Source organism: Panthera onca, chromosome C1 (genome assembly GCF_046562875.1).
Source record: "Panthera onca isolate mPanOnc1 chromosome C1, mPanOnc1 haplotype 2, whole genome shotgun sequence".
In the NCBI taxonomy this organism is placed as follows: domain Eukaryota; kingdom Metazoa; phylum Chordata; class Mammalia; order Carnivora; family Felidae; genus Panthera; species Panthera onca.
This window is the reverse complement of record NC_138346.1, coordinates 202,639,617-202,659,834: the sequence shown is the minus strand read 5'-3', so window position 1 is coordinate 202,659,834 and position 20,218 is coordinate 202,639,617. Positions and strand designations below refer to the sequence as shown.

The following is a 20,218-nucleotide window of genomic DNA, read 5'->3' as shown; positions in this document are numbered from 1 at the left end:
CCCCTCCGCGCCGCCCCCTCCGCGCCGCCCCCTCCGCGCCGCCCCCTCCGCGCCGCCCCCTCCGCGCCGCCCCCTCCGCGCCGCCCCCTCCGCGCCGCCCCCTCCGCGCCGCCCCCTCCGCCCCAGTCTCCGCATGCGCGACCGAGGCCCGGGGGGCGGTGCTGCTTCATCCGGGTACCCGGCGGCGGGTGGCTGTTTTGTTTTCTTGGCTGCAAACTAGGGGAAAGTGAGGCGGCCGCGCGCGGCGTGACACCTGGCTCGGGACTCACTGCACTGGCGGGGCTGGCCGTAAGTGCCGGGCGGGAGTGGGGGAGGGGGTCGCCGCCACAGGCCGGAGAGGGCTCGGGCCCGGGGCCGTCTGCCCGGCCGGTGCCGACCGAGTCATCGCCTCCACCCTCTGGGAGGCTGCGGGCTCGGGTTGTGCCTCCCTGGACCCTTCCCGGACGCTTCCTCCGTCCGGCTGCCGGACCGCGCCCCTCCCCGGGACGTCGCGGGGTCCCTGCGGCGTCTCCGTGGTCCCCTCCTTTAGGGTTGGAGAAACAGCCCCCGAAAGGAAGCGTCACCGGCGGGTTCACGCGGCAGGGGGTGGCCGAGCTAGAACGAGTTCCCACATCCTTCCAGCCCGTGTCCGCTGCGGACCGAGAATCCCGAGCCTGGGGGCGGGGTTTGTGCGGCAGTGTGACGGTAATAAACTTGAGAAAAGTGGACTCGGACGGGCTCGGGGCGGGGACATTGAGACGAACCGAAACTAACACAAACTGGATTGCTCTTCCTCCCAGGGAAAAACAAAGGTGAATGGTCAAAACTGGGCTTGTCTTAAAAACATATTAGTATTGGTTACAATCTCAGTTTTTAATATTTAATGCTTAAAAGGGATGTTACGATTGGACTCATTGCTCTTTTTTAGAATGTCATGTTTTTGGACAATCAGGATTGCTGGCTACAAGAGTAGTTGAACAGACGGGTTCAGAGTCGCTGTAGGAGTTTGGGTGTGTCTTGATAATTAGCAAGTTATACGTAATTCAGGCTTTTTCATGCTCTGAAATAGAGATAATCCGGATGGGTTTTAGGCCAGGTCTGCCTAGGTCTGCTCGCAGGAATGGTTTTATGTAATTTGTTAGGTCGGGATTCATCACAGCGGATGTTTTCGTGTCTGAATTAGTATTAACTTCAATTTTGTGCTTTCTTTTGGCTGGAAAACATCTGTTAGAATCAGAAACAGATATTAACATGAAATTGGTGTTCTTTACTGGAAGTGACACTAAAACAAAAGGTTGGAGAAGGAAAAAATAATGAAGTGAAAGGACGGGATGTGAGTAGAAGACCTGTAGGGCAGTGTTTAACTTCTTAATCTGAGTAGAAACACATGTCCTATGATAAAATGTGAAAATTTTACAAGTATTTTTGAAATAATAATTTACAAGTATTATTTGAAATAATACAAGTATTTTTTCATCTAACTGCATGCTTTACCTCAGCCAAAGTCTATCATTGTCTCTCCATTATGTTAGTGCCCCTGGATTGTAAATGTTAAAATCACAACTAACTTAGTTTGGAATTAAAATTAATCATCGTTATAAAATTTTTCAATATTTGGATACCCACCTTTGTTCCTAGTTCTTAAATATACCAAAACCATCTTTTAAATTAAAAAAATAATAAGCTAAATGAATCTAAATTTTGTTTTCCAAAGTTTTGATGTGGAAATTCATCAAAAATTAAATATTCTGAAGAAGCATATGTAGCCAAAATAAAGTCTTTCACTTTGACTCAGTTATCCCTGAACCGTTAATTATCTTCTAGGAACAGAAGTCATGTTTGAAGCAAGTAAATAGAAGTACTTTATTTAATTGATTTTTCTGTTTGTTTTTTTAAGTGACTTGAAAAAAATGTCTGGATTTCTAGAAGGCTTGAGATGCTCAGAATGCATTGACTGGGGGGAAAAGCGCAATACTATTGCTTCCATTGCTGCTGGTGTTCTAGTAAGTGTCATTGGTAATTTGGCCATTCGTTATTTTGTTTGTTTTTGTGTGTTTTGAATTCTGTAGGAGGTTTTTAAATATGTACTATTGATTTTATCTTTGACCACTAAATTTGTTTTAACAAATGTTGATGTTTTGTTTATGCGGGGGTTGAGTTATTCCATTTTAAGAGTTGACCTTATGGTTTGATATTGATTAGTAGAATGGTTGGTTTTCTTTAAATTCATGGTATATAAGACAGTAATGGTTTCTACATTTATTCATTATACGAGTAATGCCTCCTTTTTGTCAGTACATTAAGTAACCAGAAAGTGTTTAAGAAAGAAACAGGTCAAAACCAGTGGAGAGAGATGGTTGCACTTTTTCATAATCCAGAGTTAACTTTCTTCTCAATCTCATTGAAAAACAAAAACCAAACAGGAAACTCATTAAAGTGTATTGCCGAGAAGTAATCTATAGGGTAAAATTTTTATTTACATTGCAAATCCCTCAAGGCATCTGATATTTGTGTTTTATGCTCTTATGTGGTCATGTGCTCTAAATAATGGATTTTAAATAAACAAACAAAAATCTAAGTTTAGGGACTCCTGGCTGGCTCAGTCAGTGGAGCATGTGACTGTTGGTCTCAGGGTTTAAGTTCAGGCCCCACACTGGGTGTTAAGATTACTTAAATATAAATCTTGAAAAAAAGAAAATCCGAGTTCAAATATCTCCTCTTTGCCTAGTCTCTGACATTTATAATTTATGAAAAATGATTACCCTATATTTTTCCAAAGTAACAGTAAAGTATAAAACTACTGTAGAGGGGCACCTGGCTGGCTTAGTCCGTAGAGCATGGGATTCTTGATCTCGGGGTTGTGAGTTCAAGCCCCACATTGGGCATAGAGATTACTTAAAAATAAAATCTTAAAAAAAAAACAAAACAAAACTACTGTAGAAATTCTGCTCTTACAAACATCCAAAAAAAAAAAAAAACTTTACATTTTAGTTTATGAAGAAAATATCTTGAATAAAAGCATTGAGATGAGGATAAAAAAATGAGAGGTACTCGGGCTAGCCAGTAAAAATGTCATTAATAGAGTATGGAGCTGTCTGTAACCTGATAAAAATAATTTGATCAGCCTAAATTAGTTATTTTTAAAGACTTGCCAGAAGACGGCAGTTCCCAGAGCTAACTGGGTCATGACTGGGAATGGGGGTAGGGTACAGTGTTATTTTCAAAACCTTCTCAGTTACTTACCAGAATTTGGTTAATATTTTACTCTTAAGTTTGTGGTTAGCTAATATTTGTGTAGTTTTAATGTTTTTCCTTATGTATTGGCCCTTGATAATATCCAGAACCAAATTCAATTAAGATAAATGATAACTTCGTGTTTAAATTGAATTTAACCTCACACGTAAAAGCATCCATACACCGCACTATAATGCATCAAAAGGAAAAGCGAACTGCTGGCCCTTACCTATCTCATGACACCAAGAGGACAGCTCAAATGCTGCCAACAATCACTATTCCCCATACTGTTTTGAATAATTTTTTTTTGTCTTCAGTGATAACATCTTTCTGGAAGCTTATAACATCAGCAACAAGCTACTCCTTCTGTCGATTGGCACGTGAATCACTTTTTTCCTTTCTCCCGCCATGAGATTATTACAACTTATTTCCAGTTCACACAATAAGATGACAGACTTTATTACAACAATATAAAATAATGACCAAAGTGGGCTTAGAAAAGAAGTTCGTGTTACGTGGTAATTGCTGGCCGACTTAAGGGTATCAAATATTTCCTCAGGGGTTAAGCCACGTGCACATTATATGCGAGAAACTGCTGGAACATTTAAGAAAATCTTGAAATTCATCCGAAGGGGTCTCTTAGATACTTTGCTTTCTTTTTAGCTAGTAAGATAGGAAGTTACTGTAATTTCTCACTAGTGTCACATTTTTTGTGTGTGTGTGCTTTAGTTTTTTACAGGCTGGTGGATTATCATAGATGCAGCTGTCATTTACCCCACCATGGAAGAATTCAACCACTCGTACCACGCCTGTGGTGTCATAGCAACCATAGCCTTCCTCATGTAAGTGTCACTGTCCACACTACTTACGTAGATCGCCACAAAATAAAAATGTCTTGCATGTAGCCGAGTAGAGTTCATATTTTTAAATGTCATCAACGTATTGGACATGGATTAAAAGTCAACTCGCAGAGGAGGACTTACAAAGAAAAGCAACCGTTCTCTTTCCTCTTCTCCCTTCCACCTCTCCTCTTCCACTCCCACCCCCAGCTTCTCTCCTCTCTCCTCTTCCTTCTGTACTGCTGATGTTTGTGACTTTACGTTTAGGTCAGAAACCGTGTCCTTTGTCTAAGCGTTTGTTTATTCACTCAGCCAACAAATATTCTTTAAGCTTTTATGTTCCAGCCTCTGCTCTAGGTATAGGAAATACAGCAGTGAATAAAACAGGAGGAAATCCATGCACTTATGGAATTTATACTCAAATGAGCGAGGCAGAGAGTAACCAAGGAGAAATAAATTGTATATATAGCCTGTGAGATACCAGGAAGTGCTACAGAGAAGGCAGATAGATGTCAGCAAGGGTACAGAAATTTTCAGTAGAGTCAAGGAAGGCCTTATGAAGAAGGCGCGTTCATAGGAAAGACTTGAAGAAATGAAGGAGGTGATTGTGGGGCTATATGAGAGAGGATCATTCCAGTCCTATGGAATAGCAAGGACAGAGGCTCCATGGCAAGGAGACCAGGTTGGCTGGAGTAAAGGGTCAAGGTCATAAAAGCCAGAGAAAACTGAGGAGACTAAAGAGGCATGAGAACAAGATGTGTTTCATGATTCTGCTCTTTTGCTGTTAAGAGCATTATTGGGCCAACTGGGGAACTTGAATGACGTCTGAAGATGAGATGGTGGTAATGCATCATTGTTCGTATCCCAGTTTCGAGGCTTGTATTGTTCTCTGAAACTGTCTTGTTTGTAGGAAACACATACACATTTCTAGGGTGATGGAGCATCAGCTTGGCAACTTTCAAAATTTACTTGAACTGTACTTGACATCTTTTGTGTAAGTTTGAGATTATATGTGAAATTACTAATGCCAGAGAGCAAATGGAGATTGTTCATTTCAGAATGTGCCTGATAGTGGACACTGACATGGCAGGGGCGTGACTGTTTGACAGAGGGCTAGAAAGTTTATTGAGATGGCTCAGCAAGGAGAAAAACAAGAGCAAAGTACCACTAACCCAAGAACATCTGCATTTTTAAAAAACACTAAGCTTGTTTGGGGCACCTGGGTGTCTCAGTAGGTTAAGCGTCCAACTTTGGCTCAGGTCACGATCTCATGGTTGGTAGGTTCGAGCCCCCCATTGGGCTCTGTGCTGACAGCTCAAAGCCTGGAGACTGCTTCAGATTCTCCCTCTCTTTTTCTGTCCCTCACCTGCTTGTGCGCTATCTCTCTCTCTCTCTCTTTTCCTCTCTAAAAAATAAGTAAAACATTTTTAAAAATTTTTATTAAAAAAAATCCTATCCTTGTTTTAAAATGTATTTATTTTGTGTACCAGATAATGTGGTTGATAATAGAGATCACTGAACATAATTATGAGTATTTTGATCATTCTAAAACTTAGATTTGAAAGAATAATTATGACTTCATATTATTATTTAAAAAATTAGGGTTCACATAGTCAACACATTTATTGGGCACCTGCTATGTGCCAAGCCCTGTGCCAGGCACTGAGAATAAAAATGGGAAACAAGGTAGACACAGTCCTTGCCCTCATGAAGCTTACATTCTAGTGGTAGACACACACACACACACACGCACGAGTGGAGAGATATATAGGTATACACACAGATAATAGTGTGTATAAAATTTTATAACTTCTTAACTTGCTATATTGTTAACATTGTCCTGTGATGTTTAAATTTTGAACAATTACTTCTAAAGAAAGCCAGGTTATCTCGATTTAGAGTGGTTCTCTGTGAAAGTTAACGAAAGATTTCCTGTTTGGAACGTGTATCAGGGGCTAAAAAAAACCCCAACATTTTACCACTTGAATCCCTTTGATAATGTCTTCCGAGCAAAAAGCTGTTGTTTTGCTTGAAGTAGAATTATTTCTCCAAACATTGGACCTTAGTACAGAATTACCACCAAAAAAACCCCTGATTCCTAAGCCAATTTTAAGTACTTTGGGGTTGTCTAGGGACCATGCCCTCTCTGTTTTGTCAGCATGCATGTTACAGGTGGCGTTTGCACAAATGGAAAGCTAGATAGAACCAAAGCTAAAGATGGTTCCATGTTAGCAAGATCGTTTTGAGGATTTCACTCTCAAACTTTAACAAATGAGACATAATTTTGAAAATGTCGCTCTCAAATGTTAGTAAGCGTCAGAATCACCTGAAGCACTTGTGAAAACTCAAATTGCTGGGCCCCTTGCCCAGAGTTTCTGCCTCAGTAAGTCTAGGGTGGGGCTGGGGAATTTTCTCTGTAATCAGTTCCCGGGTGATGTTAATTCTGCTGGTCTGGCAGCTGTCACCACTGCTTAGACGGTATCTGCTTCAAGGGACTTGCTTACGTTTACATGAGCCCATTGCTCAAGACTCATGAGGCCTCACCTTGCATTTGAGGCACTCTAGCTTATCGGCTCTGGTGATTTGATGTCGTGGGTAGTTTCCTCTTGGAGTCAAAGACCGTGATATCTTGGCTTTATTTTATTCACACAGGATTAATGCAGTATCAAATGGACAAGTCCGAGGTGATAGTTACAGTGAAGGTTGCCTGGGTCAAACAGGTAAATAGGTGTAAACGACATCTTACCGTATACATCCTTAAAAGTGAGAATTCTACCTGGAAGGACCACTCGTCTAACCCCTTCACCTCAGAAATAGGATGGAGGCCTGTCTAGAACAGAGGCTATAGGTTTCAAGGCATAAGGTACAAGTCACATTTAATCGAAGTCGGCTGTATAGTATAGTGTGCACAGTCTTGAGTATATAACCCCATGCAATAATACGTACCATGGACGGTAAAAGACAATAGCTAATAAAAGAATCCATGTGCAAGATAGAACTTCTGGTACTTTAAGCTATACCATATAAATTATTTTCTTCTCTTTTTTGCCAGCCTTACTTGATTGGATTGGCATTTTTGAAATAGTTGAGAATCATAGTATTTGGGGTGTGTTTCAAAATACACAACATAAAATGTACCATCTTGACCATTTTTAAGTGTACAGTTCAGTAGTCGTGAACGCATTCACATCATTGTGTAACCAACGTCCAGAACTCTTTGCATCTTGCAGAACGGAGTAGAGTAATAGAATTTTGGTGCTTAGGTTCACCCACTCCCTTCCCTCCCCACTGAGACTCCTGGGCCGCACACCCAAGGGAGGCCAAATTCAGCATGTGTGTGGGTCGGCTTCCTCGAGAGTCCAGTATACGCAAAGACATGGGGGGCACATTTAGTAAGCACTTTAAATGGTAAACAAAATATTACATCCATACAAAAAGGAAACCTACAAATAAATACATTTAGGCAAAATTCAGGTGACTTTTTTTCTTTTTCTTTTTTTAATGAAACAGGAGAAGCTGCAGGAGTCAGCTCTGATCTACACTCTCAGACTCTCTGGTTCACTGTCTCTGCAGATGAGCTTAAGTAGCAGAGATACAGGAGCCCTGACCTGCCATAACCGTGAACTGTAAACGAACAGACAGATGTTAGCGGCCAGCGCTGATACTGCTAAGCCAGTGATAGCTAGAGCCAGGACTAGAATGTGGCCCTCGCATCTCTGACTAACGTTGGTTAGCTAGCACAGCTCGGGGGGCCAGGGTCCGTTGTATTTAATACCATATCTAAAACTGTCAGCTTATTATTTTCATAATTCTCTTATGTTTTGGAGATGAAATCAGAAAGTAAATACAGCATTCTATTTGCTTTGCTGTATGGAAGAGGGCAGTGTTTTTATTAAAATGTATTCGTGCCAATTAAAGTCATGTCAGTTCATCTAAGGGCTGTTTATTTTATAGCAAATCTTCATAAATATTATATAAATGTGATTTAAACCTTGTTTGTCCTCCTCTATTAACATAATTTTAATGTAGCTTTCCTAAGCACCAGTCACAGTAAGTTTGAATTTATTTTGCTGCCTGACTTACCTATTCATCTATCACTGAATATGAATTTTTTGCTCAGTATACACATGTTATTGCCTCAAAGTTCTCTTGGAGGAGTCTAAATTTTGGAGTACAATTTCTAAAAATATATGGAGAATGAGCCTGTAAATATGAAACATATTTTGTGAGATTTTTATAGGATGGTTGAGGAGTTTTTCTCAGTATTCATATTTAAGGAGATTAATTATAGGCACTTAGAATACAGACCAGCCAACAGGAAGAAGGCCAACGTCTGCACTGATGCAAGATACTCAGCACATCTTTCATTCTTATTTTAGATTTTAAATGGCAATGATACATTTTTTCTGTTTTGGTTTTTGCTTTCCTTTTGAAAAGTTGATTGAACTGACTGCTGCCACATGAGAAACAATTCTGGTAAAATGTTATTTCTTTTAAGGTGCTCGCATCTGGCTGTTCATTGGTTTCATGCTGGCCTTTGGATCTCTGATTGCATCTATGTGGATTCTCTTTGGAGGTTATGTTGCTAAAGGTAAGAGAAAATAGTTTACATTTTACTTCAGTGGATTACTGAAGTTGTGCATTAAAGTTGGTTATTTTATTTGTTTATTTTGAGAGAGAGTGAGCGTGCACGGGGGAGGGGCAGAGAGCAAGGGAGAGAGAATCTCAAGCAGGCTCTGTGTTGTCAGCTTGGAGCCGGACCCAGGGCTCAGTCTCACAGGCCATGAGATGTAAGATCATGACCTGAGTCGAAACCAAGAGTTGGACGCTTAACCGACTGAGCCACCTAGGTGCCTCAAAAGTTGGTTTTTTTATTTTTATTTTTATTTATTTATTTTTTTGTAAGTTTATTTATTCCGAGAGAGAGACAGACAGAGAGACACAGAACAAGCTGGGGAGGGGCAGAGAGAGAGAAATACAGAGGATCCAGAGCGGGCTCTGTCCTGACAACAGAGAGCCCAATGTGGGGCTCGAACTCATGAACCAGAAGATCATGACCTGGCCGAAGTTGGAGGCTTAACCGACTGAGCCACCTGGACACCCCAGGTTATTTTAGAATAAAGCTTTTTTTTTTTTTTTTTTTAATCTAGATGGGTCAGCTACTAGCATTTATGCCTGGGAACTCCCTTCACCCTATCAGTATTTTGTTCATGTGGTATGTTTTTGGTATTCCTTTCTTCTGGTTTGTTTTTTTTCCTTCGAATAGAGCCTAGAAGTAATGGGACACAGCTCCAAACCTTGCTTCTCGTTGGCTTCCAAAAACCTCAAAAGCAGAATATATATGTTCTCAAGCTATTTGGCAAGTTTTGACTTGATGAATGATACCTATGCAAAGCTCTAACATCCTATAATTAAAATTTATTGAGGTTAGCCTCCCTGGTACTATGACATCATCTCCTTCTAGATAGAAAGTAAATGAGCACTTAATGTGCAAGTATCAGGCCACTTTAAAGCAAGGCCTACAGGAAAAGGCCTGCTCTTAGATCCCTGGTTGAAATTTCACCTTGAGGGACCCCGGAAAAATATGAAAATCCCTTAATGTTCCAGGTAAAATTGACTATGCTTCTCACAGTAAAAATATGGTATTAATGATTTGCAAAAACTGGACCAGCAGAGATCTAAACTAGCCCATATTTTAACCCTTTATTTCTTTGAACAAAATGTAATTCTTGGATGAAAATCGTGGGTTTCCTGAATTTTTAGGAAGATCTTTTAAGTCTTATAGACAGGAATGATAGTCTTTTTTAAATATGTATGTTTTTTGTTGCTCATGTAAGTTATTACTCAAACCATGTTACCAAAAATGTAGAAAAGAAAAAAAACAAGTATAGCAGACTATAATAACGTACTGCTCTGAAATGTTTTGGTGTATTTCCTTTGGTCTCTTCTTTTGTGTTTTTGTGTAGTTATAACCATACTATAAATAAAGTTTCGAACACAGGTTTCTGCATTTTACATGATAACTTAAGTAGTTCTCTTGCTGCTACAAAATCTTTTATCACCATATTTTAAAAACAAAAATGTTACTTTTTTATCTGAATTCCATAATACTTGTTTATTGTAGAATACTGAAAACATAAAAGAGCTCAAAGAAGTAAATAATATTATTTGTAACTCTTCTTTCCTGGATATAGCTGTTATTAATACAGAGCCCCTTTTTGTAGGAAAGTGTTTATCTCCTAGAGTTTTTAGTGATTTTTTTTTCCTAAAGGCTTCTGGAGTCAAGTTATGCTTTGAGAATTATTATCAGGAGATGTGTAATTTTATAAGTTGCCTTTCTGTAGGATCTTTATGAGCCATTGTTACCACTAATATGGAATATTTAATGTGGCCTTGTAGTAGTGAAGGCCTATGCAAACCAGCTGTTACGGTAATCAGATTAAGTTAAAACTATTCTGAGAAAAAGTTGATAATTTATCTATTCATCACACCTTGGCTCCAGTAGTAGAAACTTAGGAGAATTTCAGCTTCAGTCTGGGATAAATTGGAACAAATGTTCCCCTGGCAGTCACTAGTGGCTACTCTGTCCCTCCAAATGTTTAGGCCAAAAACTGGGTGATTAAGGCCTGTCAAAGATGATACCTCTTGTTCTCTCTCACCCCACATCAGTCCATCAGCAAATCCTATTGATTCTGCTGTTAAAATATATCCTGAATCCCACCACTTTATTTTTATGGATTTTATTTTTAAGTAATCTCTACACCCAGTGTAAGGCTTGAACTCACCACCCTGAGAAGAAGAGTTGCACGCTCTACTGACTGAGCCGGCCAGGCGCCCCCTGAATCCCACCACTTTTTACCATCTCCATTACTGCCACCCTCATTCAATCCCTTGTAGTCTCTTGTCCGACTTCCTGAAATAGCTTCCTCTTTGGTCTCTGTTTCTCCCCTTACCCTTTTACTCTCCCATCCCCTCAGCACAGCAGCCAGAGGAATCCTCTTAAAATATGTCAGCTCATGTTACTTTTCTGCTCAGACCCTCCATTGGCTTCTCATCTCCCTCAGAATGAAAACCAGAGCCCTCACCATGACTGCAGAGCTCTATAGGATCTTCACACACACACACACACACACACACACACACACACACACACACACGTGCACGCACGCACACGCATGCCCAGTTCGCCCCTCGTACTTTTCTGATCTGTCTCCCGCTTTTCTCTCTTTTGCACACATGACCATTCCTCTCGTGCCCGTATGTTCCCACCTCCAGGTGTTTGTGCCCTCTGTTCTGCTGCTTCTGCATGGTCCCTACCCTCACATCCCCCCTGACCTTATGCCAGTGTCACCTTCTTGTGAGCTCTTCCTGGCCACCTGTATAAAATACCATCATTCAAGGGGCAGCTGGGGGCACCTGGGTGGCTCAGTTGGTTAAGTGTCTAACTCTTGATTTCGGCTCTACTCCTGATCTCACAGTTTGTGGGATCAAGCCCCACATCGGGCTCTGTGTGGACAGCAGGGAGCCTGCTTGGGATTCTCTCTCTCCCTCTCACTCTGCCCCTCCCCCACTCATGTGCTCTCTCCCTCTCAAAATAAAAAAAATAAACATTTTTTTTAAATGTCATCATTCACTACACTTCTCTTACCTTTTCGCACTTCATTTGTTTCTCCTTATTTTCTACATTGTTTAGCTTCATGAAGATGAAAAATATTTTGCCTGTTTTATTTACTGCCATATTCTCAGCACATAACGGTGCTGAACATAATATGCATTTGCTAAATATTTGTTAATTGAAGGAATCACTTACTAAACCAGTGCTAGACTCTGTCACACGTATTACATCATTTAATAAATATTCAAACCAACCATGGTTACTAGAAAATTTAATTATGTAAGGCAGGAAAACCGCTGTTCACCAGTATATCAGAAACTAAATGTTTGCAACTATTTTTACAGAAAAAGCCATCGTATATCCTGGAATTGCTGTATTTTTCCAAAATGCCTTCATCTTTTTTGGGTAAGTTTCTTTTGCATTCTTCATCCTATTTCCTTAATTCTTTTTTTATAATTGTTTCTTTTAAGTCACTTACTATATTTAGTTGCTTAAATTTACCCTGTCCAGTGCCCCTCCCCCATGCTATGTCATAACATGTAAAGAATGAGGCTGAGAAAGATATTTTAATACGTGAGTTGGTTCGTTGCCAACCTTGGGAACATACACTGGTTTTTTAAACTGCAACCATGTCCCCTTTAATGAAGAACTATGATTTGTGTAGATTTAGTTACATAACACTGACTATTTTCATTTTATTTTATTCTTTATTATTTGCCTATGTTTCTTTTCTTTAAAAAGAGTGTTTACATTCTTTTTTTTCCAATAAAAAAAATACATATCTATAATAGAATTTAGAATAAAATTTAGAATAGAATTTAGAATAGAATTTAGTGATTCATCACTTCCATATAACACCCAGTGCTCATCCTGACAGGTGCCCTCCTTAATAACCCATCACCCATTTAGCCCATCCCCCCACCCAACACCCCTCCAGCAACCCTCAGTTTGTTCTCTGTATTTAAGAGTCTCTTATGGTTTGTCTCCCTCTCTGTTCTTAACATTGTTTTTGCTTCCCTTACCTTATGTTTATCTGTTTTGTATCTTAAAGTCCTCATGTGAGTGAAGTCATGATATTTGTCTTTCTCTGACTCATTTCGCTTAGCATAAAACCCTCCAGTTCCATCCGCGTAGTTGCCAATGGCAAAATTTCATTCTTTGTGATTGCCGAGTAATACTCCATTGTATCTGTATATATACCACATCTTCTTTCTCCATTCATCAGGACAATGTTCATGTTAAATCTGTATCTCTAACAGTTGCTTTCAGTGAAAGCCTGCTTAAAACCCTTTCTCCTTACAATTTTGTTTCCGAGTGCATTTTATAGTTCTTTCTATCCTTGGTGTTACTAGAACTTATGCATGAGATTTGAGGTGTGGAGAAGTCCTAACATTCTTTATCCTTCTGATGCAATGACAAATTAAAAGATTAAAAAATCCCCTAAAAAGGGACACCTGGGTGGCTCAGTCGGTTGAGTGACTGACTTCGGCTCAGGTCATGATCTCACAGCTCGTGAGCTCGAGCCCTGTGTCGGGTTCTGTGCTGACCGCTCAGAGTCTGGAGCCTGCTTCGGATTCTGTGTCTCCCTCTCTCTCTGCCCCTAACCCACTCGCATTCTGTCTCTGTCTCTCTCAAAAATAAATAAACATTTAAAAAAATTTTTAAAAATCCCCTAAAAACCTTAATATGTTTATCAATAATCTTCTTCAATGTTCACTCTTTAGGGAAACTAAGGGTCTGCCCTTTTCCCTGCCCTTAGCCTCCCCAACCCCAGCCCCACCACAGCTTCTCTTTATCTTCTGCATCAGGGATTCTTAACCATCATACCATGAGTAGGGATCTGAAGATGGGGAACCACCAGACATTTGTATATGCAAGACACTGGTGTTTCAGCTTGTTTCTGGGAAGAGATCTGTGGCTTTCACCAGATATTCAAAGAAGTCCCTAATCCAAAAAAGGTTCAAACACTACTGTATGTTGTAGGACAGTCCATGGTCAGACTTTCCTTCTCTGCTCCTTCCTACCCACCCCCCCAAAAGGGGAAATCGAAGCCCCGTATCTACTTGAACCACTCGTGAAATGCTAATTGTTGCCATTCAGTAACATTCAGCAGTGATATTCAGACTTCTTCCTTCACCAGGAATTCTTGGAATTTTATAAAATCAGTTTGGAAATAAGACAAATGTGAACTTAGGGACGCCTGAATGGCTCAGTTCATTGAGAATCAGACTTCAGCTCAGGTCATGATCTCGCAGTTCATGATTGGAGCCCCTCTCTGCTGTCATCATAGAGCCCACTTCGGATCCTCTGTCCCCCTCTCCTTGCCCCTCCCCTGCTGGTTCTCCCTCCTTCCCCCCCCCCCTCAATAAATTAACCTTAAAAAAAAAAAAGTGTGAACTTAGGAGTGGCAAGAGGCACAACATCTTTGGGTCATTCTTATAAAACTAGTGGAGAAAACCCAAAGAATTTAAACAACAATAACAAAAAGTTAAGCCACTGATTTTATGTGGAAAATAATAATGACCAAAGTTCATTGAGCAATTATTATGCATGAGGCACCTTTCTTTTTTTTTTTTAATGTTTATTTCTGAGACAGAGACAGAGCATGAGCGGGGGAGGAAGAAAGAGAGAGAGAGACACACACAGAATCCAAAGCAGGCTCCCGGCTCTGAGCTGTCAGCACAGAGCCCGACGCAGGGCTCAAACTCCCAGACTGTGAGATCATGATCTGAGGCGAAGTCGGTCGCTCAACCGACTGAGCCACCCAGGTGCCCCATGAGGCACCTTTCTTAGTGTTTTACCTGTATGCTCTCAGCCAGTCCCCGGCACAGCTCTGGAGGACACCCCGTCATCCCCATGTTATATGTGAGAACAAGCACAGAGAAGGTAGGCTCCTTGTCTGAGATCGTCCGGCTAGAACTGAGGCTGACTCGAGTTCAGGCTCCAGCTCTACTGGGATGATGACATTTGAAATCTGGGGTGAATTCAGTTGGCGTTTTCTCCTTTTGCTGTCCGCAACGGGTTGTTTAGTGTTAGTTCTGTTTCCCTCCTCCCCCGTCCTTTTTTTAGAGTGTAACACTAGACTTCAAAAACGCAGCATGAGTAAACCTCATTCCTCAACGTATGAAATAAAATTTGAGGACGTTTGTTATTTTGTAGGGTAGTGTAGCATGCTTATGAGAAAGACAGGGTTGATAGGATTTCTTGTCATTTCAAGCTGCGGTGCTGAGGCTTGGGCATCTGTAAGGAAGGACCAAGCACCCTGAGCTCGCTACTCCCGTATGTCCCCAGGGGTAGAGGTGCCCCGAGAACTAAGTACCCCACAACTTCAGCCAAAGGAAGGTAGCGTAAGGGTGCATAAGAAAAGCTTCCTAGGGAGGGGATTTACTGAGAACCAGCCAGGGAGGGGCAAACAGCAGCCTTCTTTATCATTATTTACTCTGGCAGTGATAAAGGATGAAACAGGTTCCACGCTGAGATGCTGCTGGTGGCAGAGAAGTCACTCTGTCACAGCACGGAGGAACAGAGGATTGAGGGGGAAGATTTTCGGGAAATGTGTATCTCTTCCAATGAGAGAAGAAACACTACGTTCATACGGCAGTTTTCATATGTCACAAAACCTCGGAAACCCGTCATCGACTCGTCCCAAATTACGATAAATTCCTTTTATATGCAGCAAGTTTGGTTAGTTTCTCATTTGGTCCTGTTGTCCCTATGAAGTCTGAAAAGGAATTCGGGTTTTTGAAAATACTGTAAGCAAAGTGAAATCAAATTCAGCAAATAGGCACTGCTACTAGGATAGTTGTAGCTGATTGCCTACCATTCTGATTCGTAACAGAACAATACTCAGCAACAGCTGAGAAGTTACGGTTTCAGAAATCAGACACAGATGTCAGTACCAAAGGTGACCATCTGACAGTGTAGGAGGGACTGGCTTTTGCCCAAGAAACTCTTCAGATTACAATTTACATCTGCTGGGTAGTATTCTGAAGTGTGTCGCATTCAGGCTCTCTGGAGGGTGGAGGCCTCCCTCATCCTAACCAGAAGATAGAGACCAGATCGCTTTTTGGAGCATTTAGGAAATCCTTTATAAAGAGAAATTAACATACTTGCGAGAGTGTATAGACCGTTTCCTGGTTGCATTTTTGTTTTCATCAAAAGACGCTCGAGTGTTTATTTTTCTAAGGGTAAACTGATCATTAGGATTGTAGGCTTAACCTTAAGTATACACTGGTAACTGGGAAACAGATGAGAAAACAAAATGAAAACCTCCATATGCCACTGGCGTCTGCTTCCTTCTTCAGTTTCGCCCTCACGCTGGCCCCCCACATCCAAGGCCCAGTGAACCTGCCTCTGAATTGTCTTAAACTTGTTCCCTTGTTGTCAGTTTCTCCTGTTCGGTCACCACCATCCCGTCCTGAGCAGTTCACATCCCTGCTTGGTTCCTCCCTTGAATCCAGTTTTCCTGTGTCACTTTTCCTTCTAAAAACATGGCTCCAATCCTGTCATTTCCCTTGTTAACATTTTTCAAAACTTGGAGCTGTCTCCAGAAGAACTCCACACTAGCGGCCATCCCGCAAGATTCTGTCCACAGTTGTGTCTTGTTTATCCTGTGCGGTATTTTCTGTTTTATTGAGCCGACGGTTCAGAATCAAGAGATTTTTACGTCAAAATCTGAATTTTTGGCTTTTCTTCAAAAACTGGAAGATCTGACGATCCTGAGCCTCGCATGGCAACCATCAGCTGGAGGCGAATAGTTGTTCCTTTCAAGTAGGGGACGCAGCTCAGCATAACCCCATTTCAGAAATCGGCCGAGAGGGGGGTCAGTTGCCCCCTGGAGTAGAGCGCACAGGCTGGCGCTGCCCTCTTGACTCACTTAAGAGTCGGAAAGCCCCTGTGGGCAGTTTGCCACCCTGGTCAATTGGCTTACCAAATCCTGGCCACCTCCATTCCCTCTCTTTCTTACCCCTTAAGCTCTAATCTAGCTGTACTGGACTCTTCCTGTTCTGCACCTCGGACACCTTTATGTGTATCTACAGATCTAGACCTAGACAGGTATCTTCTTATGTGTGTAATTGCCCTCTTGCCCCTCTGAAGTTGAAACCTTGAAGAGAGCTGTAGATCGCTCCCCCCCTAAACCCTGAATTGTACGTTCTGTGTGTGCGTGTTCCTGACGCCACGGTCTCCTGGGCTTTTCCTCCTGGGCTCTTCCCGAGGCCCCGTGGGCTTTTCTTCCTCTTTGCCTTTTGATCTACTGTTTCCTCTCCTGAAACCTCTTCCTTCATCAAACTAGCTTCTGTCCCTGCAAATCTCCCATTCAGACTCCTGCTTGTCCCTCAAAGCCCATCTCAAATATTACCTACTGCCCTTGTGACTCCTTTTCTAACACATTCAGGCTGAATAAATTCTATAGGCTTCTGTGCTCCCTCAACACGTGGTATAAATACCTCCTCCCCCTTCCTCACCTCTCTCGCCATTACCACGCTGTGTCATCAAGAACGTGAACAACTTGGGGGCAGGGACCCTGCATCTTGCTCATCTTTGTAGCCCTAGCGTCTAACACATCTACACCCAAGAAAGGTTTGTGGATTGAATATGATAGTATGGTTACCTACTAAACTCTGGTTAACTTTTTAAGGGTGACCTACGTCTTCAGCCCCTGGAAGCTAAGGCAGTGGTGGAGTTGGTGGGTAACCGCACATGATCAGTGTCTATTCTGATACGTTCCATGGCTTTTTTCATACGACTCGGCAGTTCTTTGTTGCCAGTTTCCCACCATTTTCCAAATCTCACATACTCATTTTAGCCCCAAACTCAACTAGGTGTGATGTTTCTGATTTCATTTGCAGGGGACTGGTTTTTAAGTTTGGCCGCACTGAAGACTTATGGCAGTGAAAACCTCCGATTTACTTCTGCGCAGCAGCCCTGCATGGGTTTTTTACTTCTCACTCCCAGTTTTTTGTAATGCCATTTTCTAAGCTCATTTTTGAGTGTGGTCTCAGCTTCGATTTGTGTAATACTAAAATCATGAGAACTTCCTGTGTAAGCAACAAAAATCGATTGTGGTAAGCATCGGATTTACTTATAAAATGTTGAAAATATGCCACATGAGTAACTTTAATTAAGTCTTATCATGGTATAACTTGTAAAAATCAATTACGGAAGAAATTACGGATACATCTCGTATGAGCATTTGTCATATCTAAGGTCCAAAACTGTGATTCAAGTGCTCTGAAGATTTAATGTGTCTGTGTAAATGTGGCTTCTTCTGTGTCAGATGTTAAATAAGATATAAACATTTTCATGTTTTTAAATCTACACGGTGGCCAGAATTCTTTCTTGCTATGCTTTGTGTTTGGTTTCCAGAGTTTTGCCAAAAATTCTGCAAACATTTCAGCGTCAGTAGCCACTGAGGGTCTCCCAAGGGGGAGTGAACCTGTCGGAAGAGAAGCTCCTGATTTCAGCCACAAGGCTGCTCAGAAGTGTCCCTTCAGTACCACTGATGGGGGAGGCAGGGGTTGGCAGTCAGTCACTCAGCGATGACACATGGTCCTGGCGGGACGCCGACAGTTCGCATCCACCATTGAAGGAAAGAGGAAGAGGATAGAGACTTGACACTAGGCTTTACTCTGGTGACAGGATTTTATGTTGTTGGTTTGACAGTCATTTGGATTCCAAGTTTCATCGTATCTCTGTACTGAACCACCAACCTCAAGATAGACCCAGCAAGGTCAATTATAATTACAAACATTAACTACCGCGAATTCTCGTAGTCTGTTTCTCTTTGGAACCCTATTATCTGTCAGGCTCTTCCTGAATCTTGGCAAAATGGGAATCTTTTTTTAAAGATTTACTATGGGATACATCTAAAGATAACTATGGGATCCGTGCTCTTCAGAACTACAGCTCGAAATGTTTTCTTTCATAAAACTTGCTACAGTTAGTCCTTCGTGAAACACAAAATACCTCTTAGATGATTTAAATTTGTGGTACTCTTTTCCCTACCAGCCACGTGGTCTTCTAGCACATATGGTCTGGAATATTGCCTGGGCATCCACACACACTCAAAGAAATGGCCGTGTTGTTGCCATCCCACAGCCAATCATTCACGGTGGGTTTTTAGAGAACTGGAGGGCACCTTAGAGGTTGAAGGTCCACCTTCTCTTTTTACAGATGGAGGAGCCAGACGGTGGAAACTTAAATTTCTCAAGGTCGTACATAGAACTAGTTTTGAAATCTTGAGTCGGTGTACCTCCGCAATGGACCACGACCTCTTCCCCTGTGCTCGGGGAATAAGAACTACTTTGTGAAACTGCTGGACTAGAAACACAGTGTCCACATTATAGGGCTAAATATAAGTGAATTCTTAATTTTTCCCTGTTTTATATCATCTGCTCTGCCGATGTAGACAAGAGTTCACTGGGTAGCACAACACACTTCGTGGAGCATGAGAAAGAATCTTAAGAATTGTCAATAAAATTGAACCCAATACTGGGACGCCTGGGTGCTTCAGTCAGTTGAGCGTCCGACTCTTGATTTTTGACTTGGGTCATGAGCTCATAGCTCATGAGATAAAGCCCTGTGTCAGGCTCTATGCTGACAGCACAGAGCCTGCTTGCTTGGGATTCTCTTTCCCTCTCACTCTGCCCCTCCCCAGCTCACACATGTGCACATGCTCTCTTTTTCAAAATAAATAAACATTAAAAAATTCAACCAATGAAATAAAGTTAAATGTGTATGTTTAAAACAAAAAGTTGAACCAATATCTTAATTATGTGTCTGCACCCAAGAAAATATTGATAGCATCATCTTTAAGGAAACCAAACATTTAGGGGCGCCTGGGTGGCTCAGTCGGTTGGGCGTCCGACTTCAGCTCAGGTCGTGATCTCGTGGTCCACGAGTTTGAGCCCCGCGTCGGGCTCTGTGCGGACAGCTCGGAGCCTGGAGCCTGCTTCCGATTCTGTGTCTCCCTCTCTCTGGCCCTCCCCCCACTCTCACTCTCTCTCTCAAAAATAAATAAACGTTAAATTTAAAAAAAAAGGAAACCAAACATTTATTTTAAGCTATTATGAAATGACCATTTAAACAAATGTTTAATCTTTTTTTAAATATCGCATTTATCTCTGACCTTGTCTCATTGTATGTAATTAGGGAGACTTCACTGTAAAGAGTGTCTGTTGTACACACAAAAAGGGTGAATAACACTGAAAGGAGGTGGTCTCATTTTCAGACAGGACTTCTGCTTCTTGGATGCTTTTGCTTAAAATCCAACAGCCAAATGAGGAAACTGTAAAAGCAAAGCAAACAGATGAGCCCTTAGACTTTTGAAATGTGGACACATACTGAGTCTGGTCTTTGGAAACTTCTATTTGGACCAAAATGCTGTCTCATCACAAAGATCTTAGAAGGTCTTTCATAAAATCTGAATTGGAAGAGCTCTTCGATAGACCTTCATTCTCAGAGCTCTTTGCACAAGTCGTGGATACACGGTGGTCAGCTTTTTGAATGTCTCCAGTGACGGAGGACACACTACCGTACAAAGTAATTCATT

At 41.6% G+C, this 20,218-nt stretch overlaps 2 protein-coding genes across 2 annotated transcripts in view; one reads left to right on the top strand and one right to left on the bottom strand.

Moving 5' to 3' along the window:
* The first annotated feature begins 148 nt into the window (after nt 1-148).
* Nucleotides 149-17,985, top strand: TMEM50A (transmembrane protein 50A). Its single transcript, XM_078452187.2, has 7 exons — nt 149-288; nt 1,877-1,982; nt 3,943-4,055; nt 6,705-6,772; nt 8,551-8,643; nt 12,012-12,072; nt 17,517-17,985. The coding sequence occupies exons 2-7, from the start codon at nt 1,890-1,892 to the stop codon at nt 17,560-17,562; spliced, it is 474 nt and encodes a 157-aa protein (XP_078308313.1). The 5' UTR covers nt 149-288; nt 1,877-1,889; the 3' UTR covers nt 17,563-17,985.
* Nucleotides 17,986-19,819: 1,834 nt separating this feature from the next.
* LOC132673703 (RH-like protein) overlaps nt 19,820-20,218 on the bottom strand; it is a 37,291-nt gene continuing 36,892 nt past the window's right edge. Inside the window, exon 10 of the mRNA XM_078452183.2 lies at nt 19,820-19,954. Within this exon, the coding sequence (XP_078308309.1) occupies nt 19,928-19,954 (27 nt within the window). The 3' untranslated portion in view covers nt 19,820-19,927. The remainder of the gene's footprint in view (nt 19,955-20,218) is intronic.

What these genes read in the sequence shown, in the direction of transcription:
- TMEM50A (XM_078452187.2), top strand. Translation starts at nt 1,890, where the DNA reads ATGTCTGGATTTCTAGAAGGCTTGAGATGCTCAGAATGCATTGACTGG. An exon ending in CCATTGCTGCTGGTGTTCTA is followed by an intron (nt 1,983 to 3,942) that starts GTAAGTGTCATT and finishes TGTGTGCTTTAG; the next exon opens with TTTTTTACAGGCTGGTGGAT. An exon ending in TGGAGGTTATGTTGCTAAAG is followed by an intron (nt 8,644 to 12,011) that starts GTAAGAGAAAAT and finishes CTATTTTTACAG; the next exon opens with AAAAAGCCATCGTATATCCT.